Raw genomic sequence first — 22,876 nt, 5'->3', positions numbered from 1 at the left:
CTTACTTTTTTTTTCTTTAATTTATAAAATACAATATAGTATATGTTAACAGCTTTACTTAAAAGTATAGTGTAAAAGAATTGCCTTGTCCATTTATTAACATTCTCTAAGCCACAGAAATAACTGATCCAGATGAAATCCATAATGAAATAATTCCGGTTACTTAAGGGCAGGGGTAGTGATTTTCATTTCAGTGCAGAGAGAGGAAGGGAGGAATTACTCTCATTCTGCTTGACCTCAACTCTCCCAAAGTGTGGTTGGTATTTGAGGGGCAAATATCAGGACAGGCTGTGGCTGCTCCCTGGGACCTTGGGGTCTTGGGGCTGCCTCATGTAGACCAGAGCAGAATTGCAAAGTTGGGCTGTCAATCCTGTTAGTGAAAGTGGGCTCTGTGTCTTCCCCAGATACTGGATCTGCTTGTGGTTTAATTCATTCTTATTATTTCTGTCATCCTCATTGCTCCCAAAATATAGCTGCCGGAGGCAATTAAATTCATATAAAATAGGTAATAAAAGTTTTAATAACAGTATTATTCAGTTTTCCAGAGAGGCCTTATTACTGCTGTTTATTATCTTGTGGTAGCAGGTACTTTACCCAGAGCTCCCAGATGGGCTGCCACCCCTTTCAGGGGCACACACCGTAAAGCTAGGTTACTGAGGTGTCCCAGATGGGTGCACAGTTCTACCTTAGGGACCCAAGCACTGTGTCCTCAGCACCCCTGCTTATCCTTCCTCCTCTCATCCACACTCTGTGTTCTTTCTCTGGAGACATGGAAGAACCCTTCAGTGGGGGAGGCAGGGAGGATTCCCCAGCTGTTGGAGTAAACAGAGGAGCCCAGCTTTGCTAAGTGCAGGACCTCACGGGGCTACGTTGGGGTGGTTACTGCAAGGCCAGTACCATATTTGTGCTCATCAATGCAAATGAGACTGTTAATAGGAGGCGAATGGCCCCGGGTTACCAACTTTATTCATCTGTGCAGGACATTACCATCCTCCTGGTAGGATAGTCCATATCAGAGTCTAAATGGCAGATTGGAGAGCACCCTTCTGAGCACAGGATGAGTTAGGCAAAAAAGTTAGAGACGTTCAAGACTTTCATGTGGAAAAATGGTAAAATACAGAAAGTATATAGAAAAAAAACATCCACTTAGGAGTCTGCTTTCTAGATGTTATCCCTGCTGGCTTTTCTTTCGGGTCATTCTTCTTTCTCTGTGTGTAATTTATATTTCATGTAGTTGCAGTCACATGTGGGATATTTTGGAGAACAGTTGGACAAATTGCCATTGTCACCTAGGGGCCTCATTTGATAATGAGCCTCCAGTCCAAACTCATTATGTCCAGATGGGGCTGGTGATCAAAGTGGCACACCCAGGTCTCTGAACCTCTTTCTCTAGACTCTAGTAGTCACTCATTATGCATTCATTCTTGCAACAAATATGTCATGTATATCTGCCATACACATAGCACTGTGCTGGCTCCCAAAAGGCAGTCAGGAAAAACATGTGGACCTCATTCTCAAGGAGCTTACCGGCCTGAGGAGGCAAGGTGGCAGCTGGATGCCACAGGAGAGTGTAGACAGATGCCCATCTTGTCTTTGGCTGCTGGGGGCATTTTCTAGAGGACAGGAACTCAAATTCAAGTTTATTTGAGTTACTATGCTAAAAAAGTACAGTCGACCATTGAACAGTGTGGGGGTTAACAGTACCAGCCCCCCATGCAGTGAAAATATCCACATATAATCCCCAAAATCTAACTACAAATAGCCTACTCTTGACCCTTTATCAATAACAGTCAACTAACATATTATTTTGTATGTTACAGGTATTGTATACTGTCTTCTTACTGTCTTATTACTTCTATACTGTCTTATTAAGTAAGCTAGCAAAAAGAAATTTTATTAAGAAAATCATAAAAGAAAGTATGTTTAAAGTACTGTACTATATTTATCGAAAAAATTCACATGTAAATGGACCCTAGGGCACCTGGGTGGCTCAGTCAGTTAAGCATCTGCCTTTGGCTCGGGTCATCATCTCAGGGTCCTCGGATTAAGCCCCGCGTGGGACTCCCTGCTCAGTGGGCAGCCTGCTTCTACCCCTCCTCTCTGTTCCTGCTCTCTCTCTCTCTCACTATCTCTGTCTTTCTGTCAAATAAATAACATCTTAAAAAAAAAAAACTAAAAATTTTTTTAAAAATTAAAAAAATAAATGGACCCCAGCACTTCACACCTTTGTTGTTCAAGGGTCAACTGTGTTCATATATCTTGAATTCTTAAAGAAAACCAACTCTGTTCATGCCCGCCTTTCTTTTTGGTCTATCATTCCCTGCACAGTCCCTTCCTGAGCAAGTATGGTCAACACTCTGGGCCTCCACTTCTCCACCATTCCTGTGCCCCTCAGACCACATATATTTTCTCGTCCTTGGTTGCCTCCCAGTGCTCCAGCCTCTTCTTGGTGCTCTGAAACAGAACACATCTCAGATTCCCACCTGTTTCCTCAAGTTCTCTCTTCTCTTGACTCCCTCACCCATAGCATCCAGCCCCTGGCCATCTGTGGGCACACCTGATTTGACATCTCAACATTCATAATTCAGTTTATCCACACCTCCCCCACCCCAGATCATTCTCCTTCTCCATTCCCCCAACTATCCAGATAAGCTAGAGATATCCAAGCCATCAAAAATATTTTAATATGGAAAATACTGAAAGGCCTAAAAGTTGTAAGAAAAATCACCTTGTAATTCTGCTTTTCTACAGTTACGTAAAAAGGAACTTGCAATTCTGACCAAAATGGAGTAAACCACCCTATCTCTCCCACTGATAAAATTTAAAACCCTGGACAAAATGCAGGAAGTGAATGTCAGAATTCTGGAAGGCAGGTAAGAGTGGGTATGCTGGGTAGAGAGAATGATAGGACTCTGAAGACCTCCCTGCAGGAGACCTCCCTGCCCTTCCACCATGTATCAGCACCCCAGCTTGGTGATTCTCCAGTCCTGCTCCTCCTACTCCCAACTGCCACCAGGCCCAGCACCAACTCCACAGGACAGAGTTTGTCAGATGATCTTAGCCCTTCTCCCTCTGAGTGCCAGCAGCTAAGCAGCAAGCCCCTATCTATGAAAGCAGTCCCTGCAGGGTGGAACGCCTTGGGTTTTCTCATCCCTGCACTGGGCAAGTGCCACGGCAGACTGGAAACTCTCATCCTGGTCGCTGTAGCAATGGCATCTTTTAGGGCAGAGCTCTTTTAATTCTTCCAACCATACTCAGCAGAAAGGCAGCTACCTCCACCCATAGCCGCACCTAAGGCTCAGAGCCCTTTAGCTCTCCAGAAAGCTCACTAATAGAAATCCAGTCATGAAGCTACAGCCCCTCCACAGCAGTGGCAACAGTGATAGATGTGCTGGTGGCGGTCCCAAAGGCTTCTTTCTCTCGCTACTCTGCCCTCAGGGGTCCCAGTCATGAGAGCACACCACAGTATAAAGGCTAAACCCTGGTTTCCAGCCAGAGAACTTTGGGGGTGGAAATCTCAGAAAGGAGACACCTGAGAAAGGGTCCTTCACCTATGTGTATGAAGCCCAGGACTCATCTCCGTGTTGCACCTGCATGAGACCCACAAGAATCAGCAGAGCAAAACCTTTGAGAATTTTAACAGGACTGGATCTCAACATAAATATATGGGTCTCACTCAAAATATCTAGGATACAAACCAGAGGTATTCAAAATTCAAAAGAAATCAGGAGAACATAGAAAAAAGTGATCAGCAAATGCCAACCTTGAAGTGATCCAGACGTTAGCATTATTAGACACGTTATTTTTTATTTGTTTTTATTTTTAACAATGGTTTTCATTTAAAAAAAAACTCATGATTTTGTGGTTTTAAAAAAAACTGCTTGTTTTGTGCCCTCTTATGCTTGAATATAAAGCGCTCTGTGAATATTAGTAAGAGCCACCATATGAAATTTATTATTAACCATCTGTTTTAGGCTCAAAGCTTTGCTGTGTTCTGTTTTAGCATCATAAACTGGAATTAAAGTTAGACAAAGACTTGAAAGCACGAAGTATACCATGTCCTATGAAGTAAGAGTGAGCACTCTTGAAATGAATAGAAAGAGAGAAATTCTCTGCAAAGAAGTAGAAGCTATTAAAAAAAAAAAAAGGCATCTTTTAGAAAAGGAAAACATAGGAACAAAAATAAAAGAGTCATTAGAAGAAGCCAGTAGAATAGGGATCACAGATGAGCCCATGAACTTTAAAACAAATAAATAGGAAATACCTAGCTTGAGTGTGAAAAGAAAAGAAAAAAAGCCTCAGAGACTTTGGAACAATATTAAAACATCTAACATTCATATCACAGGAGTTCAGGAGGAGAAAAGAAAGATTTGAGCAGAAAAAAATATCTGAAGGAACAGTGACTGGAAACTTCCTAAATTTTTGAAAAACATGAATTTGCAGATCCAAAAAACTCAGGCAAATTATTTTTGCCTTTGTTTTAAAAAAGCTGTATTTGCATAGGTTTATTTCATCTTCTCAACAAATGGTTCTGGAACATATGAACATCCATAAGCAAAAATAGGAACCTTGACTTAAGTCTCACATCATGTACCATGATTAACTCAAAAGGGGGTCAATGAGTTAAATATAAAGTGAGACTATAAAATTTTCAGGAACTTTAGGAGAAAATCTTGGGAACATAGGACCAGGCAAAGAGTTCTTAGACTTGATAGCAAAAAATGATCCATAAGAGGAAAAATGGATAAATCGGACTTTACCAGAACCAAAAACTTTCGCTCTGCCAAAGACCCCATTAAGAGGATGAAAAGAAAAACTACAAAATGTGGGAAAATATCTGCAAACCACATATCCAGTAAAGGACTAGTATCTAAAATATACAAAGCATTCCCAAAAGTCAACAGTACAAAGCCAAAAAATACAATTCAAAAATGGGAAGGAAGAATTGGGAGCAGATATTTCACCAATGGAAATATACCAACAGCAAATTATCACATGAAAAGATGTTCAAAATCATTAGCCATTAGAGGAGCAACAGTTAAGACTATAATGAGATATCCTTACATATTAGAATGGCTGAAATACAAAAGCTAGAATGACCAGATGCTGGAGAGAATGCAGAGCAATTGGAGCTCTCATACACTGCCTGTGGAAATGCAAAATGGTGCGGTCACTTTGGAAAACAGTTTGGCAGCTGCTTACAAAATTAAAAATACAGTTACCTTGTGACCTAGCAATTCCACATATAAGTATCCCAGATAAATGAAAACTTAGGTGCACACAAAAGCCTGCCACATGAATGTTTATAGTAGCATTATTCATAATTACCAAAAACTGGATGCACCCCACACATCCTTCAGTCAACCAAACAATGGAATATTACTCAGCAATAAAAAAAGAATGAACTGTCAGTACACACAATAACATCTTAAATGCATATGCTAAGTGAAAGGAACCCGTCTTGAAAGATTACAAATTGTATTAGTCCATTTGTATGACATCTGGATGAGGCAAAACTATAGAGATAGAACAGACAAGTAGATGTCAGGGGTTAGGGGTAGAGGTAAGGTCCCTACAAAGGAGTTAGTATTAGAGAACTCTCTGGGGTGTTGACATTGTTCTGCAAACTATTTGTGACTTTATACAAGAATCTAAGTGTGTTAAAACTCCTAGAACTCTTTAACAAAAAAACGTGAGTTTTACTCTATGTAAATTTTAAAATAATTTTTTAAATGGCATAATAAAGTGACCATCACCTCTTCACCCCTCTCTGAACCTCAGAAATCCCACCCAAAGAAAGAACCACCACCAGCTCCTTCTTGTGCCTGTTGCAGTCAGTGCTACATCATTATCAACATACATAAAGAGGCACATGAAACTTTTTTTTTAATCACAAAAATGCTGTACGTGTTGGCTCACAATTTGTATTTTTACTCCACCATAAGACATGGGTCTCTTTTCTGATCAGAATGAGTCACTTAATCTCATTCCCTTTAAGGTCTACGGAGTACACATACTGTATTTTATTTAACCATTCCGAACTGAAGGGCATTCTGAGCGCATTGAGTTTTGTGGGTTTTTTTTTTCCTTTTGCTGCAATAAACATTCTTATCTTTTTTATCTCAATGGAGTCACACTTTTGCTTCTCTAGGACAGATTCTTAAAAGGGGGCTTTCTGACTCAAGGGCATACACAGTTTTAACAGACAGCTTCAGATTGCCCCCCCCCCCATTAAGGTGGTACCAGTTTACACCTCTTGGCACAGAATAGAGACTTTCTCCCCCCTCTCATCAGCACGAGGTGTTGTCAGTCTATCTGTCACTTTTTTTTTTTTTTTCAATCCGATGGATGAAAATGTCCTCTTTGGTCAGCAGGTCCTGGCCATGCTAACGTGGAGTGCCTTTATCCTGCCCCTGAGTCAGCCCTCCTGGTTCTTAACCCACCACAGCACCTACCTACAACTCTCTCTTTCCCGATGTCGGTCTAACCATGGAGCTTTCCTCTTTAACCCTCTCGGTGTCTTCCCACTATATATGGGAATAAAAGTTAGATGCCTGGGGAAGGCATTTAAGGCTTTGTAGATTCTGGCCAAGGTCAACATTTCTGCCTTCCTAAGTCTGCCTGCTAACTCCTTCACTTCCTCTGACATCTCCAGCCCCACCCCTGCCACCAGCTCCCCTCCCCACTCTGCACACACCCCTGCTTGCCCCCGGCACACTCCGCATTCTTGAACTTGATCTTTAGCCCCCTGAGCATATCCACGGTTTTGTTTTTCTCTGTGGAGTATCCATGCCGAGGGTCTCCTGGCCTACAGTGGTGTACAGTGCCATGATTTGCAGGACAGCAAGGGCAAGGCACGGGGTTGGGTGGTAAGATTGAAGAGTGTGGATATGGAGGTTTTACTCCAAGGTCCCCCTTTGGGGGCTGTGGAATTCTGAGCAAGTGACTTTCTTAACCTCTGAGTCTTCATTTCCTCCTTTGTAAAATGAAGTTATTACTAATAGTAATACATGGGACAGCAAAAGCATTGTAACTACAAAATTTGCTGCAGTTTCCAGCAGCACAGTCATGTTTTCCTAAGGGTGTACCAAAATATCCTCATCGGAGCTGCATAGAATAGTTGTGGAAGGGGATTCTCTCTGTCCGGTTTAAACCAATGAAGGCGCCAACATGGGAATACAAGACCCCAAAGAGTAGGTGTGTGCAGAATATAGCACAATAGAGACTGTTTCTCCCTGCTGTTATCAGCATGAGGTATTGTCAGTCTATCTTTTTTTTTTTTTTTTCAATCCAGTGGATGAAAATATCTTCTTTGGTCAGCAGGCCCTGGCCATCCTAATGTGGATACCAGGAAGATACTGAGAATGTTCTGGTAACCATCTGGGGGCAGTGTGATAGACTATAGGACATCAGGGTTATGCCGTGCTCTAAAACCTTTGCTCTAAAACCTGGCAGCCCAACCCCTAGGGTGTGGAGGGGCAGTGCCCCCCACTGTCCGTCTGCCGCACTAAAGTCCCACTTTTGAGTGCATGAAGCACTTTTCTCCAGGGCAGCCATGAACATCATGTGGGAACTGAAGCCCTCTGTGTGCTTAGCCCAGGGCTCAGTACAGTGGGAGACAGGTGGGCTTGAAGAGAGAAGGCAGCATCTTCATGACAGGAGGGGGCAAGTGTCCCGGGCAGAAGGTGCCAAAAGCCAGAGGGGTGAGGCCAGTCCAGGACTGCAGAAACTCCAGCAGGGATGCCCTTGGAGTGGATGTCCAGATACAAGGCAGGGGGCACTGGCTGATTTCTGGCAGGATTCGCCTGGAACAGGGACATCAGCCCAATTCCAGAATTGGACCACCTGGTCAGTCAGGCCCTCTGTGTCATCCAGAAGACATCGTGGGCTCTCCAAGCCTCCCTCAGGCCAGACACTTGGAGCAGCATTGAAATCATTGGTTCCCAGTTCTTGCCGCAAATTGGGGTCATCACCTCCACGGGTTCAGGTTGATGGGTGCAGGGGGAGCCCAGACATTGGAGTGATAAAGGCCCTATAGGTGATCCTGATGTGAGGCCAGGGGTGAGAACACCTATTCTAGGGCAGCACTTCTCAAACTTACAAATGTTTGTGAATCTCCTTTAAATGAAGATTCTGATTCTGATGAGGATAGTACTGCTGGTCTACAGACCAACATTTGAGTAGCAAGGATCCAAATCTGTGTTATCCAACATGGAACTGTTAGCTTCATGAGGCTGTTTTTTGTTTTGTTTTTGTTTTTGTTTTAATAAACTCAACGTGGGGCTCGAATTCAGGACCCAAGGTCAGTTGCATGCTTTACCAACTTGAGCCAGCCAGGCGCCCCACGTGTGGCTGTTTAAATGTAAACTTAAATGAATTGCAATTAAATTTGCAAAATCAGTTCCTCAGTCACACTGGCCGCATCTCAAGGACTCAGCAGCCCCGTATCTTGTGACTAGCCAGCAGCACAGGGATCATTTCTACCACTGCAGAAAGTTCCATTAGATGGCCCTGATTGGGGGCAAGTAGCAGTCTGTAAGGGTTGTGCTCTTCCCATAATACTTTCACCTGTTTCTCCGTGTGTCCGTCTCCCACACTACATCAGCTTCCCAAAGTCAGGGTCTGCCCTAGATTTACCTACCGCTTAGACTCAGTATACAGGTAAAGAATGACAGTAATTGTTAATGTGTATTAAGCAGTCACTAAGTGCCAAAAATCATTATGTGCTTTCCATTTTAATTTCCAACAACAATCCTATTTTATAAATGGGAAAGCCGGAACGTAGCAAAAGAACTTGCCCAAAGGAACATAGCAGGTGACCTGGGGAGGGGAGTTTGGTGCCACGTCAACCTCCCCTGCAGCTGCGATCTTCACTGTTATGCCGTACTGTGGTGGTTCTCAAATGGGGGCAACGTTGTCCTCCAGCAGACATTTGGCAGTGTCTGGAGACTACTTGATTGTCACAGCTGTGGCAGGAGGGAGACACTACCAGCATCTAGTGTGAGGGGTTGAACATATCGCAGTGCACTGGACAGCCCCCAATACCAGAGAATCATCCAGCCCCGAGTCTCAATAGTGCCAAGGCTGAGTAACTATTGTTTGCCACTCAGTGAATAAGTTATCTTGGGGAGAGAATGGTGTATAGGAAAGGGGGGGTTATAATCCTTAACAGGAGATGATCTGAGATATAGTGAATGAAGAGTAAAGACAAAGCCTGTGTTCACGTCCCAGCTTTGTTACATATCAGACATATATGATCTTGGACAAGTCCTTTTTACTCCATGAGATTCTGTGCTCCTGTCTCTGAATTGGGGCTTGAAAAGATTCTTACATAACAAGGAGGCTTGCGAGGGTCATTAGAAATATGATATTGCTCTGAAAATCAAGACTGAATAAACCTTAGCCGTGAACATTTCTTGGATGGGGAGAGATTTCCCTACCTGTCCAGGGCGAGTGAGGGAGGGCCAAGGGGTAACAGAAGAAGGAAAATCTAAGCCCTGTGGACAAGGGCCATCCCTAAGACTAATCACTTGTTCTCCAGTGGCCACTTGAGACAGATCTTAGAGAATTCCAGCTGTCCCTGGAGAGCCACAAGGAATCCAGGGTGGGTTGTTTGTGGACATGCTGAATTATAAGGGAGTGCCATGTAGTAGAGTTTCACTCCTTCTTCCCCTTCATCTGCTATAGCTCAAAATTATTTTCAGGTCAGCAGTGCCTTTCTATCCCCATATCCTTATAAGGTCTCAGTTATATTACCTGGCAGGTAACAGACAGCAAGTGTCTCCATGGCCAGAGATGGACTTTGGCCACTGCCTTCTGCTCAGAGGCTGTTTTAATTGCACAGCAACAGGTGAGCAAATGAACTTTGAGTCCAAGCTTGTACATCCCAACTCTTTGTCCTTGAGCTTTGTCTCTGGCTTCTGGGGTCTCCACTTTGAGATGAGGGGATTGGGCTGGACAGCTTGGGAATGTCTGCCAATCTTGCCCTTGCACACTGGGTATCTGTACCGGAAATTAAGCAAAGGGCTTGGCAAAGCATCTGATGCCTCGGGTGCCCCCAATAAATGTGCCTGCACATGACCAGGTTCCCAACCTCACACATCCAAATCCAGATATGATTCACACATTGGTTTTTGTTTCTAAATGTTTTTTTCACATATTTTTTACCTGGGAGCAATAGAGCCCTAAAGCAGTTGTAACTAGTGCCATAGCAACAAGAAGAAGAAAAGCAAAGCAGATCCCAGACCCCCACTGGGGGAAAGACTCACATAAATTGCCACTGTGGAGGCTTGTGAACACCCCTGCCCTTGGGCAAGGACTGACCACTCCCCACTGGGGAATATGCTGTATTATCAGACCCTCATGAATGCTGGCATTGGGAAGCCTTTTTTTTTTTTTTTAAGATTTTATTTATTTATTTGACAGATCACAAGTAGGCAGAGAGGCAGGTAAAGAGAGGGGGAAGCAGGCTCCCCGCTGAGCAGAGAGCCTAATGCAGGGCTCGATCCCAGGATCCTGAGATCATGACTTGAACCGAAGGCAGAGGCTTACCCCACTGAGCCCACCTAGGTGACCCGGGAAGCCTTCTGACTCCACTGGCCCTTTCCCTAGGCCTAATCACTTGTAAAACCATGACACCCTGAGAGTTAGCAGTATTGTTTGACCGAGTGTGCCCCCACTTCAGTGAGCAAGCGTGACATGCTCTGTGGAGACTGACTATGATACCAGGAAAAGGGGGGGCAGTCCTGGCCCTCATAGGCTCTCACAGCTTATGATATAAAGAAGCTACCAGGACCATTTAAAAAAGCAGTGGCATTTTTTTTTTCCTGTCATGTGGGAAAGAGATTGTGAAGATTGTGAGAAAGAAAATCTGTAGTTCTGAAGGTGGGTCTCAGGAGCTGGGGTGGGGAGGAGATCCCCGCAGTGCCTCCTGACTGAGAGGAGGGAAAAGCCGGGAGGGCAGTTTGGCCTGGTGGCCGGGAAGGAGGTTTCCAGACACAGTTGCTATCTTCTTGAGAGCTCCCTTTTGCCATCAGGCTGTGAGCTGTGTTTAGAGAGATCTGTTCTCTGTCTTGCTGAGCTGTGGAGTCTTCTTTTGGAGAGGAAATGGAGGAAGGGGGATTCAGGGTAAACCTTCAGAGGCTGGAGCTAAGAAGGAGGTGGGCTGGGTGAGGAGGGACAGCAGTAGGAAAGGCAACTGGTCCAAGGAGCTCCTGGTGCTTTTGAGGGCTGATGGGATATGAAGAGGATGGAAAGGTTCTGCTGACGAGGGAGGGGGACATCCTTGGGAGAATGCCGGCCTCCTCTGGCAGTAGCCTTGCCTAATTGCAGTGTAGAAACAGCTCCATGGTGCAACCTTGCCTTGTTTCTGTACAGGCAGCTGGACCCTTCCTCCTTGCTATCCAAGCACCAAGTGAGTCCTGATGATCTTAGATAGTTTTTGTGGGTTGTTTTGTTTGCTTTTTCTAAGAATGATACACGTGCAAAGAAAGGCCCAGGTATGTGTGCAGCTCAATGAATTTTCACACACCCAAAAGCCCAGACAAGAAACAGAATGAGACCAGTGCCCCAGAGGCCCCTCATACTCCCTGCCCCAGACTCTGGAACTCATTCCTGGACCATGGACCACAGACCACGGACCACATGTTAGCTGTTGAAGGGTCCCTCTATTGCTGATTACTCTTTCAGAAGAGCCTTTGCGCGGGGCCCTGGAGAGAAGTGTTAGCTTAGAAACAGCCTTCCTGGCTATAGACTCAGCACCTGCCATGGCCTGGTGCCTCGTGGGCATTAATCAGGTACAGCTGATTCTCATTATTTAGAGTAGTTACGCTCCATAAAGTTGCTGTGAATACTGAATTAGTGAACACCAAACCACTGCTCCTAGAAGAAACAGAGTAGAAATCAGAGTTAGTGAGCCTCTGATTACATTTTGCCAACTGATCAGCACATAACCTAGTTTTATGTGTGTCTCTGTTTAAAGACACCGTACTATATGTATTATTCATTAATTACCATCTAACTCACAGCCAGCAAAACCGAAAGCTCAGCCCTGATGAGATGAACTTCATCTGACGAACGTATTTTCTTCGTGAGGCTGCTCACAGTCTTCTTAGCACATTAGCAGTAGATGTGGGGGGTATTTTAGACAGCAAAATTACCAAAAAAAAAAAAAAATCCCCACAAAAATGCAAAAAATGTGGCACTAAGTTTACCGCGAAAAGGATATTTGTTTATAGTATGAAAGGAGAAACAGGAAAGAAACAGAGTCCCCTTGTTTGACGTCAGCTGGGACTGTGCTCGCCCAGATATTCAAATTTTTCACCGCTCTGCACATGTCTGCAGATGACCATGAAGGGTCACAAGAACCCATCTGGGCATTACAAATACATTTTAACGAGTAGGCGAATTCACAAATACAGAATCCACAAGTAGTGAGGACCAACTGTATTGGTTGAATGAGAAAAGGAAGGAATGGCAATTCGTTTAATTTGGAGGTAGAACTAGAGCACAGCCCTATCACACATCATTCCATGAAAAGCCCTTACTTCCCGAACGCTCAGCGCTGTGTTGAGACAGATGCTGACATGAGAATTACAAGCCCAAGTTCTACTATAAGATCGCCCAGCCTGGCTCACGGGCAGAACTGGTGAGGAGCGACTACAGACTTAGCCAGCATGTATTGATCAGGCACTGTCTGTATAAGCTGAGACCAACAGTCAATCAATAAATGCTTTAAAAAAAAAAAAAAAACCCTCACCTTTCATGTAGGAAGCCTGGCATAAATCCTCAGCATAGATGAGGCCCCACATGTCTCCAGAGTCCAGGATGCCACCCCGACTCCAGCAGTCCCCGTCATCGCCCCCATGTAAATCAGAGCGGTGGCAGAGGACCTGGAGGGGAGACTGAGCCAGAGAATGTTTGTTGTTACTGCAGCACCACGGCGCGATTCTGGCTGCTTCTGGCTGTGACAGATGTTAACGATGCATGCACTTTAGAACAGAAATCTTAGAGCCTAAACTCGGGCCTTTCCTTCTGCAAAGAGTGTTTTGAAAAGCTGGGAATGAGCCGTTGATATGTATTTTTAAGATGACAGCATAACGGAAAAGGATTCGAAGGAGCGTGCCAAAGTGTTATTTAGCACAACTCTCCTGGGTTGTTGATTTATGGGAAACTTTCTTCTCCTTCTTTATACTTTTATCTGCTTTCTGAATTTGTACGGTGTGCATGTGTACTTTTATAAACAAGGAAGACATTTGAGGAGACAAGGACACACACAGCGTCAGGTTAACGTCTGTTTGAACCGTCACGGACCATGTCCTTGGGAACCAAGAGTCAGCCTGGCCCCCTGCCCAGGCAAAAGGCTGAAGGACAACCCAGTGCTTGCTTTGGGTTTTCTTTTGTTTTGTTTTATCACAGGAGAGGACACTGGCAAAAGGCTTCCTGGCCGCCATCCTGTCCTGGCTGGAATTTGACCAAAGGCTGCCTCTCTCCTCAAGCAGCAATAACAACAACAGAGTAACAACAGCACCCGCCGCAGGGCAGCTCACCTTCTCTGGCTCACACAGAGCCAGACGCTGTGCTGAGTGCTTCCTGTGGATCATCCCATCACATATTCACCATCACATAGGAGGCAGGGATGGTAGATGAGCTCGTGCAATCTTCAGTCCCGCTAAGAGGGGCACACGCTGCTCCTTTCCTCATTTTACACTAAAATTGAGTCACAGAGAGGTTCTGGAATTTGCCCAAAAGCACCTTGCTAGCCCGAGGCCTTATTCCTAGACATGGAGGCCCTAGGGCCACATCAGTAGCTGCTGTTTCCTGGCCCCAGGGAGGAAGCAGTCCTCTTTACCACAGCTTACTGAACCAACCCCAAGAACAAGAACGCTTGGAAATGAATGCTAGAACAATAAATATACTTTTCAGACTAAACTCTTGAGGTGGGAGAGCATATCAAGAAAAAGGAATCTGGAGAAAAGCTTATGTATAAACTCATAGCCTCCCTCTTTGACAGAACATATCCTCAAAATAATAACAACAAAAAAATTGGTTTCCCCTACCAAAAGTTGCCCTCCTATGAAATTAAGTTATTTAAGGCAAGCTCTGTGGCTGTCACAACTTCCTGCATCGAGACCATTCTGTCTTCCGGAAATTTTACCCTACATATGCTGTGCAACAGGTCAAGTTTGCAATCTTTCTTTCCAAGGGAGATATGTTTGGGGGAGTCCCTCTCCTTTGGGCTCTCAGTAAGGGAGATCACACAGATACAGACATGAACTGATAGTTCCCTGTGTGTGAGAACCGTTCCTGGGCTGTCCATGGTAAACCCAGACATAACTGACAGCTTACAAAACCTCTTGTCACTTAAGGAGGAGAAATTGAGATGTCAGAGCCCTTTAGCCAAATCCCCAGAAGATTAAGGTTGTCTGTGTTGAGGCAGAAAGAAGTAAACAAAGGAGTGTTTTCATCTCCTTTTATTTAATCTACTGCCACATCTATATTATCCTGGGATTAATGACATTTTGAACATGCTTAATCTCAGAAGCTATTTTATGGTTGAACCTTGACCCTACAGTATTCATGCTATAGAGCTATCACCTAGGAAGTTTTTTGGCATCTGAAACTTGTGTTATCCTGAACACTACCTGTGTCTTCGATGCCCTTCTCCTCCCATTCCTTGTGGAGTATGGCACATGCACCCTCCCTCAACCCTTGCCCCTACTGGGGCGCCAAGTGCAGGGAAGGGTGTGCAGACCACCTGGGCCTTCCACCACAGATCAGAACAGAGTCTCTTCCAGATGCTCTGCCTGGGCTGACCTGGGACAGGTACTTATGTGGGTTACATGAACCTCCGGGTGGAATTGCAGGCCTCTTTAAACCCTGGTACAATGGCAGGATGCTTCGTGGCTTTTCTCCCTCCTACCCCGGGGTCTGGAATCTCGCCCACCCCTCCTCCCTGTGCCCTCCACCCAGGAGGCTGCCCCTGGACCGTCCTGTGAAAGGTAGAGGCTGTCAGGGTCCGTGTGACCTGCTTGCATTCCTGACAAGGAGCAAAGTGGTCAAGGACAGAGTACAGGATACAAGGAAAGGCCATTTACTTCCAAAAGAGAAGTGATTGGTGAAAGATCTTGGCCTTATGCCAGGCCCGGGTTTGGGGAGGCTGCCGTTGTAGGTCACTTGATCCCACATTGGTCCAGGACAGGTGCAGTACTCACTCACTCCCATGTGTCTGCCCGTGAACGCTGGAGGCATGTGTCCACGCTTACACACAGAGGATACCCAGAAACGTGGCTGCCCACTGACAGGCAGAACAGAGGCCCGTGCACCTTCCCTGCTTGGGATGAAATCTGCCAGCATTCTCTCAGTGTGAGGAAGGAAAAACCACCTCTTGCCTAGCCTGACCTGGTTGCATTGTTTACAGGACTGCTGTTTCCGTAAGCACACTGGACAGAAGAACAGGATATGCCCCTGGTCCCCGAGGACCCCCAGCCTCAGTCTGCCCTTGGAATCCCCTGCCTTGCCGTAGACCTCCCATCAGCACGGTCCGTAGGAGTGCCACAGAGCCCCTGTTCTACAAAACCTTTGCCAGTGATTTTTTAAATACTTATTTTGGCTCAGATAGTGTTTAGGATTTCATCAGGCCTGTCTTGTGCCCTTGTGATGAGAGTGATATGTATGTCCATGGCGCAACACAGATCCGAGGGTCTGGGGAGCCACCCAGAGCACTCAGAGATGCTGCTCAGCCTCCACTTTAAAACTTAGGATGGGAATTTTCTCTCTGTGCACACTTTGTCTTGACAGAACTATTCAGAATATTTTGGTGGCTGAGGTAATGACTTTGAACCCATAGTGAAAGCCCTCTCTCCGGTAGGCCTGTGTTGTGGCAAAGTCTCGGGGAGAATGGTACCATCAGACATCTCTCTTGGGCCAGGAGGGAGCAAAGCACGACTGTCACTGAGCGTGAGGAAGAAATCAAAGGAGAAGTGGAAAGAAGCCTGTTTAAGAAAAAAATTAAAGTCCAGAAAGACCATGAGGACTCCCTGGAATGAGGGATTGAGATTAAGGGATGAGAAATGCAGACTTTCTGTAAAACATGGAACTGCCTTGTGTGTGCCCGACATGCATTGGGTTCTCTGGACAAGAGTTCTAATAATAAATAAATGAGCTGATATTAGAACACTGCAGGGTGCATAGTCTCTGGGGTGTGTCTGTTAAGTAAATAAGAAGTTCTAATGACCAAAAGCATAGATCGGTGAGGTAGATGGTGAACGAGCAGACATATTTAGCACCAAGCTGTGAGGAAAATCTCTTGAGAGTCACAGAAGGATTCAGAAAAGGAGAGCATGTTCAGCTAGGCTGAACAGAGAAGGCTTCATGGAGGAGGCAGCATCTGCACAGACACTTCATAGGCAAACAAGGATGATTCTGGAACAGGGTGTCCAGTCCCTCATCACCTCCTAGACTGTGGCCACAGCCTCCCTCCTCTCCTTCTAGTCTCCCATCCCTTTCCAGTCAGACTCCTTCTCCACACAGCCTCCAGGGTGCCCCCTTGGCTCAAACCCCATGGCTCCCCATGATGGACAGGAGAAAGACCAAGAAGACCCTTCTCAGTTGCCTCGTGCCTGATCATTTAGCTCCTCACGGCCAGCCTGCCCACAACTCTGCCTTCTGCCCCCCTCACCTGGGAGACCTTTCCTTACCCCTCTTCTCAGCCTGGAAGGTTCCTTCTCCAGGTCCCAACCCAGACACCCCTTCACCTGCCACGTACCAGTGTCAGGCCCTTCCTCACCCAGCACTTAGTAAACTCCAGCATCTTCCAGTTTCCACCACAGCTGCTTATTTGTATTTAGTCTCCTCCAATAGACTGAGATTTTGACATAACAGACAGTTGGTGGTTTATTTTTCCACCTTAGCATTTAACACAGTCCTTACACATTAACCCTGGAAGGAGGGATGGCAGGAAGGATGGAAGGAGCAGGGGGGTAGGCAGGAGGAGCAAGAGAGCAGAAATGTTGGGCTCTGGCTAACAGAAAGGATTGTACACTTAGAAGTAGTCTGAGAAGATCCGAGTGTTGAAATCAAGCATGGAACAGAGAACATTTGGGGGAAGAAGAGATGAAAGTTAAGGGTCAGGAAGAAGGAGGAATTCCCAGGTTTGGGAGCAAGAGTCCTGGACAAGGACCTGGAGAGGGCATGCCCATGGAGGGCAGGCCTCCAAGCAAGGTTATGCAGCTCCATCAGTGCTGCGAGGGATAGAGCAGATGGAGAATGGGGAGACCTCAGGATTTATGGTTTAGCAGTCAGGTAGATGAAGAGAACAGCATTTGTTGTGTGGCCCCATCAGGAGTTAGCTGAAGAGACACAGGCCGAGGCCACTGGAGGGTGGAGAAGAACAGAGGATGGTGAGGCTCAGTGGAGACAGTTCCTTTCTTTGAGCCATGGGAGAGCCAGACACTTTGCAAAGCATCAAGGAAGAGAGGAGAGCCAGGGAGAGCCTGAAGAGGCAGGAAGGGTCAGGGGGCGAATGGAAGAGATGGAGCAGGATTCCCTGGGGACCAGTCCAGGGGGGTGGAGGCTCCAGGGAGCAGCCAGGAGAGTGGGAACCATTCCCAGCTGTCCAGGCCAGGGAGAGGTCAGTGTGTGAAGCCAGAGGCCCTTCCCAACTCTGACATGAAACTGAAGCTTGCCAAGCTGTGGCTGCTGTCCCCTCTTTGGGGCAGCTGCATTTAATATTTTGTGGCTCAGACTAGAGGAGCATCATCTCCCTGATGCATCGTTAAATGAGAAAACCAAGTCCCCTAAAGAAAAGTAGAAGTCTTGCCAGAAAGGCTCCCGGGTTCTCTTTCCTCCTGCTTCACCCATCCTGGCCTGAGGCCCCTGTGTGGACAGAAAGAAAGAGACTGCAGGCTGAACTGGAGGCAGGAACAAGAACAAATAGAGTCATATCCTATCACAGCAGAGCAAGGGGCGGCAAATGTCAGGCCACCAAGAACAACACCACAAACTCATCCCAGACCCCTGCATGCGTTGCTGTGACATGGATCCTGCCTTCCCCTTGCCAACCAAGATGTTGAAGGGGGAGTGTAAAGGGCTAGGGCCAGGCATATGGGGATGCCTTTTCTTTCCTTTCCTTTTCTTTTTTTCTTTTTTTTTTCTTTTCTTACTTTCTTTCTTTCACCTTCCTTTCTTCCTTCCCTTCCTTCCTTTTGTTCAGTTAGCCACTGTATAATATATCATTAGTTTTTGATGTACTGTTCAATGATTCATTAGTGACATATAACTCCCAGTGCTCATGACAGCGCGTGCCCTCCTCAATACCCATCACCCAGCTACCCCCTCCCCTCCAAAACTCCCAGATTGTTTCTAGGGGGTCCAGAGCCTCTCCTGGTTCATCTCCCTCTCTGATTTCTCCCCCTTTGGATTTCCCTCCCTTCCCCTGTGGTCCTCCGCGCTATTGCTTATGTCCCACATATGAGTGAAACCAGATGATAATCGTCTTTCTCTGCTGGGTTTACTTCACTTTGCATAATCCCCCCCAGTCCCATCTATGTCAATGCAAATGTTAGGTATTCACCCTTTCTGATGGCTGAGGAATAGTCCCCTGTGTATATGGACCACGTCTTCTTTATCCTTTCATCGGTTGAAGGGCATCTCAGCTTCTTCCACGGTTTGGCTATTGTGGGCATTGCTGCCATGAACATTGGGGTGCACGTGCCCCTTCTTTTCACTATGTCTGTATCTTTGAGGTAAATACCCAGCAGTGCAATTGCTGGGTCATAGGGTAGCTCTTTTCTCAACCTCTTGCTGCATCTCCCCCTCTTACACTGTCGGTGGGGGTGCACTTCTGTCTTTGTTTTGTGTGGGGACAGGCAAACATTCCAAGAGGCAGGGTCATGGCGAACCTTCAGATTCAGTGTACTTTTGATATACCTGTGAGAAGCCACTATTTAATCCATAGGTTTCCTTGAAGAAAGTTTTAAAGGCACCATTTCTCTCCTCTCCAGAACGTTAAGGAAAACCAGTGTGGCTCTTGTGGTGTGACTCTCTGCAAAAGGAAGGTTATGTTTACAGTTAAAAAAAAAAAAAAAAAGAATAACCGTGTGTCTGCAAAACTTCCAGGCAAATCAGGAATCACTTAGTATGTACTAGCCCAAAATGACAGGCTTATATTAAAGAAATCTTATCTATTTATGTACTTACTTTTATCTCATTCCAGAAAGTATTCCGTGGGAGGAAGGTGGCTTTAAAATGTGCGTGTAGGAACAGCTGCGTTTAATATTTTGTGGCTCAGACTAGAGGAGCATCATCTCTTTGATGCATCTTTAAGTGAGAAAACCAAGTCCCCTAAAGAAAAATAATAGTCTCTCCAGAAAGGCTCCCGGGTTCTCTTTCCTCCTGCCGCACCTATCCCAGCCTGCAGCCCCTCTGTGCAGTGTTCTCTGTGTGGGAGAAGCCAAAGGTGAGATGCGACAGGGGCTGGGATGTTTTGCCTAACCTTGTGTCTTTACCCACAGAGAAGGGTCCTCCTCCTGCAGCTGAGGGCCAGCCTGCACCACCCTGGATCACCATCGCTCGGCAGAAGCGACGAGGGACCTCAGACCAGCCCCCAAACCAGGAAGACAAGCCTGGGGCCCGCACCTTGAAGTCTGAAATAGGAAAGCAAGCCAAGGCCCCCGAGAGAGCCCAGGTGCTTAGAGCAAATGCTTTCTGTCTCTGTAGGTACAGGAGGGACCAGGCAGCTGGAGCTGGGGCCTGGCACCCCCACGCATTCTGTTTGGTCATCCCCGGGACCCTTGCCTGTGATGATTGCTGATGTCTGCCCCCTCTGTGTGCTGCGCTGTTAGAAGCGGCTGGATTGCTGAGGCAGTGGACACAGCTCTCTTCTCCCTGCCTCCTAGGCAACACAGCTCAGCATCAGGAGACATGGAACGGGGTAAAAGAACTTCTCAGTTAGAAGCTTGGAGACCATGTCAGCAGCTCCATCTTGGCTCGTTGTGTGGTGATGGCGAGCCCTGCTTTTATTGCTCTGCTGGCTGCCTGCTGGGGCTCCTTGTTCCTCACCTTGAGCTGGAGGGCTGGGACCTGGGTTTCTGCTTCGCACTTGGGATGGAAACAGTGTTCTCAACCCCAAGCAACTACACTTAGAAGCAGGATGAGACCCACAGCTTTTGTATTCCCCTGAATAGCCACCATGATAAACCCATAAGTGTGTTTCAGCCATGTGAGAAAATGAGCCTGAACCTGCGATAGGACCTGCTTCCCTTCATTGGAACAAAACCTCCATCATACCTAACTTGAAAACCTTCCTGCAGGGAAGGGAATTTATAAAGCCAATTAACCCATCATCTTGGTTTGGGGCATCCACCTTCATACCAGGTATCACAAATCTCAAAACTATTTCGCTTTGACACAGTTCACTCTGACTTTTAAGTAGAATCCCTGCCATCCAACATGTGGGGCTGAGGCCAGTTGTGGGGATAGAGCAGAAGCCATGATGTCTGTGTGGGCTGAACACAGGACCCCACATGCCATCTGAGTCTGCCATTCTAAAGGCCCCTCTCAGCAAGGGCACAAGTCAACTCTGCCAAGAGAGTACCAGGGGCACGACTCATCTTTGTCTAGAAATGCCATAGTCCGTTGCCTTTCGCTATGTTTTCCCCCTGTGGGACTCTCGGGTGACCAAACAGTATGCATCTCTCTTGTGTCTTAATAGGAGCCCATGAAGCCAGCCGACTTCATCCGCAGCAAGTCTTTCCTGGTGGCTCCTGCCAAGCCCTCTGGGGACCGGAGGCAGGGGACAAAGCTCTGCCTCCAGGAGGGGCTGCAAAGAGGAATCTCGTTGTCCCATCAGAACTTGGGTAAGAAGCCTGCAAGCAGTACCAGACACTGAGATGCTTTTCCAGGATTGGTCCTGCACTTTTTGTTTGTTTTATTTTCTTTTTCCAAATCACTTTGCCACATTGATTTTTTAAACAGCTTTTACTGACATGTCATTTAGGTGCCATAAAATTCACCTGTTTTAAATGTACAGTTAAGCAAGTATATATTGACAGTGAGAATATATTTACTGACATGTACAACCATCACAATCCAATTTTAGAACACTTCTCTCACCCTAAAAAGAAACCTTATGCCCATTTACAGTCATTCACCATCCCCAACCCCAAGGCTAGGCAACTGCGAATCTACTTTCGGTCTCCATATGACTTGTCTTTTGGGGACATTTCTCATAAGTGGAATCATAAAATATGTATTCTTTTGTATCTGGCTTCTTTGACCAAGCATAGTGTCTTCAAGATTCATCTCTATTGTCGCATGTATCTGTATCTTTAAGTTTATTTTTCCCTGTGGTAAGACACATATGACAAAATTTACCATCCTAGCCATTTGTCAGTATACAGTTTGGCAGTGTTAAGAATATACACACTGTGGTGCAAACCAATCTTCAGAGTTCCTACAGTTTTATTCTGGAAGTTTCTCTCACCTCACTGTGTTGCTGGAACTGTTTTTGAGCCTGCTGTTCTTAAGACTTTTTATTATATAAATTATTCTATGCCTAAATCTTCTTTACATGTTTGTGCATTAATGGATTTTACATTTGAGACCACAGTTAAGACCTTGACGTATATTTTAAAGAAACACAAGAGGCTTAAGTGGAAATCCAAACTCATTTCTCATGTTTCTGTTTGTTTTGTCTTCTTTCCAGCAGCTCAGTCTGCAGTGATGACGGAGAAGGAATTGCATCAGCTGAAGAGAGCCAGTTATGCCAGTGCAGATCAGCCATCCTGGATGGAACTTGCCAGAAAGAAATCTCAAGCTTGGAGTGACATGCCCCAAATTATAAAATAGGCTGACAGCCTGCTGCTAAAGAATGTCCACTTCCTTGACGGGTCATTGAGTCAAAAACTGCCAGTAAATCAAGGCAAACAAACTGTGAAACTGAAGAGTGATTTTATCATCAAGTTAGGGGAGAGTGAGCTTGGGGAAGAGGAAGGAACCAGGCCAACAAAGACAGACACACAGCCACAATCCTGGGCCAGAGGTGCCCTAAAACAAGAACACCATTGAAAAGGGCCAGGAACAAGGTCCTGTGCCCAAAGGTATGAATGTGAAGCTTTGAGAATCGCCTTGATAAAGAGGGCTCGGACAGGAAGAGAGTGGCAGTGAACCACGAATGCCTACGTCAGGAGCTCCTGCAAGGTCAGAGGAGAAGGTCTTCCAGGGGAACGTGTGTCTGTGCTTCCACCTGAGATCAACCTGTGTGTCTGGTTCTTGTCTTGCCTGTGGATCCCATCTTCTCCTTTCATGTTCACTATTAGGCATGATATTTTTGGTAAAACAGGGATGCCGTTTCCAAGAGCAGCTATAAAACCGTCTTCCTGAAGATAGTCACTCTACGAAGGAGTGGAAGGAACATAGCCGGGTTCATCAATTCACAGACTGTTTCCAAAAATAATTTTTAAACTTTTCCACAAGGCATCTGTGTCCTTAACCATTGCACAATGTATTGCCTGTTCAATAAAAGGTTTCAAACATGCCTCTGTCATACGCGTAAATGTTCTTTCTTGGAGAATGTCCTCCAGCAACAAGTGAGATGCAGTGTATAGAATTTCTGTGTGTATGTGTGTGTGTGTGTGTGTAATTCAGTGTGTGTGTACTGTAGAATCTCAGTTGGATTGATCTGGGGTTTTTTGAGATTCTTCTTTTTTCTATAAAATTTCAGTGTTATTTTTGGAAGATAATGTGGGGTATTTTTTTTTTCTTGTTTTCATCTACTTGGTACAACATTTAAAAATATAAAATTTCTAAAAAGTTGTAATTCTTGAGTATCAAATTAATCTAACCTGCACATTTCTGTTGAAAACTAGGTTATCAGTGT

The 22,876-nt window shown here is 45.7% G+C and overlaps 1 protein-coding gene across 7 annotated transcripts in view; it reads left to right on the top strand.

Moving 5' to 3' along the window:
• Window positions 1-22,534, top strand: part of CRACDL (CRACD like) — a 133,606-nt gene extending 111,072 nt beyond the window's left edge. For 6 of the 7 annotated variants that reach the window (XM_045077796.1, XM_045077795.1, XM_045077793.1 and 3 more), the window contains 3 exons: window positions 19,512-19,684; window positions 20,711-20,855; window positions 21,704-22,534. In XM_045077796.1, the coding sequence (XP_044933731.1) occupies window positions 19,512-19,684; window positions 20,711-20,855; window positions 21,704-21,846 (461 nt within the window). In that variant the 3' untranslated portion in view covers window positions 21,847-22,534. The remainder of the gene's footprint in view (window positions 1-19,511; window positions 19,685-20,710; window positions 20,856-21,703) is intronic. The other variant, XM_045077798.1, reaches the window with a different exon arrangement.
• The last annotated feature ends 342 nt before the right edge of the window (window positions 22,535-22,876 follow it).

The sequence above is a fragment of the Mustela putorius genome, unplaced genomic scaffold, assembly GCF_011764305.1.
Source record: "Mustela putorius furo isolate JIRA1106 unplaced genomic scaffold, ASM1176430v1.1 tig00000224_pilon_pilon_pilon, whole genome shotgun sequence".
NCBI lineage: Eukaryota > Metazoa > Chordata > Mammalia > Carnivora > Mustelidae > Mustela > Mustela putorius.
This window is presented reverse-complemented; position numbering and strand designations above follow the sequence as displayed.